Here is a 7,481-nt window from a genome sequence, read left to right as displayed (position 1 = left end):
GCGTAGCAGAAAATCGACCCTTTAGTGTGGTAGTGGTCAGCAGGTTTAAAGATAGGAGTTTGTCTGTCATTAACTGTAGTCAAAGAGTAGTTACTTTATCCAGCCATTATCAGAGCTTATAAAAAAATGTGTCTCTTTGGCAGTGATGGGGCCCAAACGTAAACATGGCCTACACACAATCAAAACAATACAAAAACACGCCCTATATCTCGTAACCCTCGAATCCAAATTTAATACTTCTGTAATAAAATTTTCGAGTCTCACGTCATTACTTATTATTACGGTTAGAGATTTTAATAAGTATTCAAGCTTGGGTCAGGCGAACCAGTTATCCTGCGGTTATCTCGGCAAACGTAGGGAGGATTCCATAGTGGAACTGGGTTCAGTAGTTTCGCTTGTTCATGTGGTTATCATATTACTCATGCCATGGTCGATAGTGATTGTTACTTGTACAGTATGCATTGGTTACTAGGACGTACTCTGCATGGACTATTATGATGTATAATCGCCTAGTAACTCGCCGCATATATCATATTTCAACAACATCATTAATAAACAAGGTACACAAATTGGAAAAAAATGAAATTGCAATTTTCATCTCACTCAACATAAACTGTATCTAATCAAATGTCTGCTAACCACATTGCACGTAATTAAGCTTTAACACATATGAAAATGACTGTTTGTTTATTTCCTTCCATTGCGATGCTTAAAAAATACATATTCGCGTTGGATGTGATCGAGACTAGTATATAATTTCATAATATTTGAATTAAGTATTTCCAGTTTTAAAGTCAAGTTCACGTGCGTTGTGAATTTTAAGTTTTATCTCAATTTAACACTTACTGTAACCTGGCTCTGATAACGATTTTATATCTATGAAATATACCGACATATGAAAATGTCTGCTTGTTTATCATCTTCAAATATGATTTAAAAAAATATATATATTCGGGATCGATGACGGCCAAGGTAGTCAGTGTTTGCGTCCTAAGATGAACCCATCCTTTACCAATGTCATTGTCAAGTTCACAGGCGTTGTCAAAGACCCCGGTCTCCTCCACGTCAATCAGATTATCACCAATTATGCATTCTGGGATTCCAAATCGTGACCAACCTAGTAATTCAAGTGTTTTCGCCATACGTAACAGCCATCTAAACGTGGGACCTTGGCGATAACGATGTCACCAAAAATACATCTCAAGGCCTTCACAGTAAAACCTACGCCAAATAATTGCTTTCATTCAAAATACAATTAGCCAAAAAACGAAAGTTCTCTTTGAAACGGATGTATCAATAGGTTTATAATGGTGTACACCAATGCACTTGAGGCAATAGCTTTACAAGGGGTTGAAGAAAATCGACGTAAGGTTTAAACAGATGACTTGCATTCATTCATTAATTTGACACTTCGAAAATTAATTGCTGTTGTTGTATATGTGGGTACATGTTTATATTTGAAGACAGATACGGTGACAATTTATACAATTGCACAACGTGACTCGTCCTGCTATTATTAGTTTTTGAGTAAGTATTTTGTCTGAAAAAAATCCTAAATCAATATTTCAAAGAAATGAGCATGAATCATAAGTGTCAGCCAGCTTTATAAAGACCGATTAGTCATAGCCGAGGTAACACCCATGTACATTGTGATTAATAACATTGTTGCAAATATTTGACAAAAGAAATAAAAATAAATTCGAGATTGTCAAAGAGTAGCTGTAATTGATCCAGCAACGTCAAGCTGAATAACGAGATTGGAATGTCCAACCCACCCAGATGATTGTCCCATGGATTCAGAACACGCGTGGGAAGAAGACGTTAAAATATGCATGTAATAAGACAAAGACACAGGCAGATTCTCCACTGCAGGGATGATAAGTAACTTCCTTTCTTACAATACCTAACAACACGCACAACTGTGTACATGCAGCAACCCGTTCTATAAATAGTACTGCAGGCTGAGAAGGATATTGTACGGTGCTCGGGAGGGATATTGCACGTATGAAACACGCACCCAACAAAACTTGCACCGTATCCCCCTTCACCGCATCTCCCTTCACCTATGCCCTGCTCCTCGGGTACATTGTGTCTGACATTTCTTTATACTGAGGGGTTAGTGCTGAATGTATGAATGTTTAGTTCCGCCAAGCCGCTCCTACGCTAGCTGAGCTCACTGTCTGTGTGGTGCCAGTATCGATCGTGTACCTCATTGGCTGCTCAGGATGAATAATCATCACGTGGTCTTGTGTACAAGAATATAAGCGGGGAATACACATGCTCACAGCAATAGTAAAAGCTTAAGCTAGCAGACGACAGATTATTACACGAAGCAGCTAGCGCCCGCTGGACATCTCTCTGATAAAGACAGCTTTGCAAGTCTTCCAAACTTGTTACCAGGATTTATTATTCAAGTCTTCCCGATTTTTCACAATTTCTTCGATGAAATTACCGACGAGTATCGTTATGCAGCAAGAACAACTCCTCCACGTGCTTCCAGAAAGAGTGTCGGCATCAGCACCTCACTCTCGGTCCTGCTCCTTCAAAAACCGGCCCCGACCCAAGTTGGAGCTTGATCTTGCCGATGCCAGACCACGGATCAATAGTATGCCAAACTGTTCAGTGTACCTCTCATTACCCGACGGACTTCATGGGGATCTTCGGATGTTCGGACAAAACGCCGGTTTCTTCCGAGTAAGATCCTTCAAGACAACCTCCAAGGGTGTTGTCAACCATGGCGACTCCTTCAAGAAGAGGAGCACGGTCAGTTTGATGTCATCCGGCAGTACCGTCACAGAGAATGAGCAGAGACAAAGGACATTAAGTGTGGCATCAGAGGAGAGTACAGCCGTCAGTGGTGGGTCTTCAGCCGCGCCCTCCTACTTCAGGGTGGTGATGCTCGGTGCCCCCGGAGTCGGGAAAACCACCCTCACTCGGCAGTTCATGACATCGGAATATATGGGCTCCTACGATGTAATTACCCGTAAGTACTATTCTTTTTAATACTTATTAACAATCTTACATCTTTTTAGGTAACCAACACCATTCGCCATACTACATAAAATAATCATATGATTACGTGTTATAGGATGACATCATATGCAAATTCACACGTTTAAGTGATTCAGCCGTTTCAATAGGATATCAGGATTTAAATATGTGAAATATTTTATCATATGAAAACATCATCTTGTCACCAAAATAGTGTTCCAAATCTAAGCCACCAACAATGAACCTCGCCAAAAGAAGTATTTCGAAATACTGCACTTGGGGCGAAATGTAGAGTCAGGAGCCACCACGAGACACGCACGCTGATGTCACAGCGTTATGTTGTCATCAGCTTTCGTTGTCTCGCTGACGACACTGACTCATCCATACCTTGCGGGCACAGATCGATACCAAGGCTGTGGGATAACGCTATACGTTTCACGTTTGCCTTTAATTATAGAATGTATTTTTAAGACCACAATGGCTATTCTAGTTCAACTGTGGGCGAGGGGCAGAAAATAAATCAATATTGTACATATTTGTAGCAAGTTGGAAGAACAGTTCGAAAACATGCCAGTAATTTAAGGCGCGATTTCACTACTCCCGCTCACGTGATTGGATACATTAAGGCTGTGTTTTATCAATCGGTCTCAATATGAGAAAAAGACTGATTATAATCATCGGTCTCAATATGAGACATTCGTCTAGTTTCCTTTGGTAGCAGAGCTCTAAATACAATGTGCAAATAATCTTGTAAACGAAATATATGGTACTAGATGCATAACCTGATCTGGTTGAATTTAAATAATGTTTGTAGATTATTTACATATAATTATGTTCAGAGGTAAATTATGATAGTAGGCAAACAAATAAGTCATGTTCTTGGCCTACTCATCTCTAGACAATACGTCATATCCCCAATTTGTCCTGTGACGTCAGTTTTCTATCCTCGCCTGATGTGACGTGTACCAACCGATCGATACGAGGCTTTCTTAGCTTTCGCCCAGGAGCGTGTTTCTTGGCCGTCTTTATATAGCCGTCAAAGACAATTCTCCGAATTATTGACTTTTTAATCGGTTTCTGGAGGACAACAGCCTTAAGTAGCCCCTGAGTCCTTTTTTTCGTTGAACACGACCGGCATTTCTCAAACTGATTGGACGCAAAGATCGATACTGGACAATGATAGGGAGGTTTTATACGTTTGGAAAAATACAGCAATGGATGTTATAATGCGCACAATATTAAATAATTTCATAACGGTTGTATAATTTTTTTCATTATTCAGACCATACTTCAAAGGAATCACATTCTGTTTCCGATTTTCATACGGTACATATGTCAATAAGCCACGTGCTGTAAACAATCATGTTACTCTGCGATCAAGAACAGATGTTCAGTGCATTTTGATTAATACGCCACGCTCAGCGAAAGGGTCTGTCTAGGAGGTGAAAGGTGACGGCTACAATATCATTGTCTGTAACAGATGTTTCCATGTGATAATCAAAGTGACGGCAATTCAGCCTTATCTTCGATTGTTTTGGTCTGCATCGTCAAATCAGCTTCATTGGGTAGCATACATCGTATTCCTTTCACGACATGTGGGCATAGTCATGGTTATAGTGCTAAAAGCATCATATTACCAATCTTCTGGATCAATTGATCTGTACAAATGTTCGTTCTGCGTCCTATTTTACAAATTGTTTAGAATTGATCTTTTGGTTTGACATACCTTTGTATTTATTTATTTTTTACTTTATTTCAACAGCTGATCCCGACGAGCAGGATGATTCAATTGTGTCCGTCATGTTAGACGGAGAAGAATCGATGATGGAGTTTATCGATAACCCCGAGGTGAGTTGAAAAATGTCACTTCAGCTTAAAACGAGTTAAAGTAGGTCTTTGGATCCTTTAAGTGATATCTTAACCGTACATATTAGTGTCGAATCCTAAAACAGAATGAACATGCCTTGAATGTTTACAGTCCCTTGTAATTGAACATTACACGCAAATAGCTGACATACACATATTACTTCCCTTGCATTCTCCCGCTTCAATTTAGTTAGAAGCAGGTTTCAAAGTAGGTATTTCGGGTTTTAAAAAAGGTAACTGTCTCTTGATTTCTTAGGCCTTCGTCTATAATAAGATAAAATATAATTACGAAAATAACTAATACACATAAAAAGACCTGATAGAACACAAATGCGGTTTAAAAGTCTTTTAGCTTATACGTATCTACTTTTTCAGGACTGTGATTTTGATGACCTCCGAGTCGATGCGTATGTCGTGGCCTTTTCCATCACAGACCATGACTCATTTGAGACTGCTGTGAACACGGTGCGCCAGCTCCGGGTAGAGTTAGGAACAGACCGAGCTATCATCCTTGTTGCTAACAAGACAGATCTTGTTCGGCAACGTCGAGTACCATCATCAGGTACGTAAACATTTGTTAGAAGTTTACATGATTACTCTTCAGCTATGAAATCGGATTTGAAATACATGTTGATAATTTCTCCGTTATCCATTGGTAAATGTCAGCGTGGAAACCTGAAAATATTTTTGCTTGTATATGATTTCGAACTATTGTCCACCACGATGCCATAGGTTCAGAAATTACGCGCTCTTCCCCATTTTGTTTGAATGTGTATATTTCCCTGTATCTTTAGTTAATAAACGAAACATAAACATAGTTACTCATGTCACATTGATTTCGTGTTTCAGAGGCAAAGGTTATCGCCATGAAGTATGACTGCAAATACACAGAGACATCCGTTGCCATCAACCATCATGTGGACGAACTTTTAGTAGGAATACTCAGCCAAATTCGCTTCAAGCTCAACATCCCAGTTCACCAGGTTGTGCTTACGGAGAAACCTAAAGAGAAACTATCCCCGAAAAGAGCAATGCTGTTTCTAAGTAAACTGTTCAAGCAAGCAAGTCGAAAATCAAAATCCTGTGACAATCTCTTCGTTTGATTTGCCTTGTCGGCATGTTAGAACACCACTGCCTTGAGTTTTGATGCGATGTTAAGCTATGTTCCACCGTTCCCGGGATGTTAGTTCCTGCTTATACAACGACAAAGACGATTTCCACTGCTGTTGACAATCCCATAGTTTAATCATCCGTCCACATCAAGGCGTAATAATCACACATCAGCCTTCACCGCCAGGGTGACACACACACAATCATTCCAAGGTATGGACAGTAGCATTTCCTTTTTTAATCCTCCTTAATAATATTCTCAACAGTTCAAAATGTCATAAAGTCCTGAATAAAAAAAATGTTTTAATTCCTACAGTTCCAAATGACGTAGCAATACTTTTCTTTAAAAAAATCCCGGAATTTACAAAATAACACAACTTACATCTGATATATATCTTCTTCTAACAAGTAAAACAATGCATTTATGTTTTTATCCTTAACATAACGTAGGACTATATTTCTTCTCAAAATGAACAGTGGTGACATCCTTTGCTTAACTTCATATATTTGCCACATATTTTATGATCTTTGTGTTATTCTTTCAGTCGTCATTCCCAGAATCAGAAAGAATGCTCCATGACGCCTCGCCGTGGAGATCACATCACTGCACCAAACGGGAAACAATACCAAATAAGGTGTGTAGTTGTACTCTTTGAATAAAATTTTACGTATGGATTATTGTAAATTATTCATTTAATTCAGAAATAAAATAAAATATTTGCATACTTAATTTAAACATTATTATTGAGATTATATTAAAATTAGGATTCAAATAAAACGCAAAAGATATTAAAACGAAATAAGGAAATTAAATTGCATTTGACATTTGACTTATGGTGTTTCTTCTGTATTACAGGTGCCGTAACTGACTTCGATTAAGTTTATCAGAAACGTGTTCAACCAAGTGTCACGTCACGAAGACGACCGTCACAACCAGTGAAATTATCCGAACTATTTCAATTCGATCCAGAAGTGATAGTTTTAGATTGACGATTGAACAACATCATACAATCATGATATTTCACCTTTATCATCTGATAGTTAAGCAGATGACATCAAAATGACTTTTGAAGTTGTTTTATCACCTGGCGATGTGTGACCATCCTCATCGCATTTCCCAAATTGGGACCAATCTGTATATAGCTTTTTGTATAATATTGTCCAAATGCAAATAAAATTTCTTACTTCTTCTAACATTTTATCTCGATGTTATTTTACAACCTATGCTTGTCGTACGAGGCGAATTAATAAATGGGGTGGTCAGACTTGGTGACTTGTCATGGTACCCGACGATGATCTTTGCTCACAACAATCTCATGTTTGTCTGGTCAAATGGGAGATACCTTATAGGCCACCGTCATGAAACTGGAATATGGACGAGTTCGGCGTTAATTAACAAACACTCAAACACACAAATAAACAAACGAGCAAACGCAAAGGCTTACAGAAACAACCATATATGAATTTGAATTTGCGTTTCTTGAAAACATTTCAAGGTTATAATCACTTCTCGT

The 7,481-nt window shown here is 38.6% G+C and overlaps 1 protein-coding gene across 1 annotated transcript; it reads left to right on the top strand.

The window, feature by feature from the left end:
- Positions 1-2,298: 2,298 nt before the first annotated feature.
- On the top strand, positions 2,299-7,155 carry LOC139454102 (GTP-binding protein Rit1-like). The gene is made up of 6 exons (XM_071235605.1): positions 2,299-2,983; positions 4,754-4,839; positions 5,233-5,419; positions 5,707-6,180; positions 6,513-6,602; positions 6,824-7,155. Exons 1-4 carry the CDS (start codon positions 2,443-2,445, stop codon positions 5,958-5,960), a joined length of 1,068 nt encoding a protein of 355 aa, XP_071091706.1. The 5' UTR covers positions 2,299-2,442; the 3' UTR covers positions 5,961-6,180; positions 6,513-6,602; positions 6,824-7,155.
- Positions 7,156-7,481: the final 326 nt, after the last annotated feature.

Source organism: Haliotis cracherodii, unplaced genomic scaffold, assembly GCF_022045235.1.
Source record: "Haliotis cracherodii isolate W230 unplaced genomic scaffold, xgHalCrac1.p SCAF_10, whole genome shotgun sequence".
Classification (NCBI taxonomy): domain Eukaryota; kingdom Metazoa; phylum Mollusca; class Gastropoda; order Lepetellida; family Haliotidae; genus Haliotis; species Haliotis cracherodii.
Note: the sequence above shows the minus strand (reverse complement) of the source record. Positions and strands in the feature narration are given on the sequence as shown.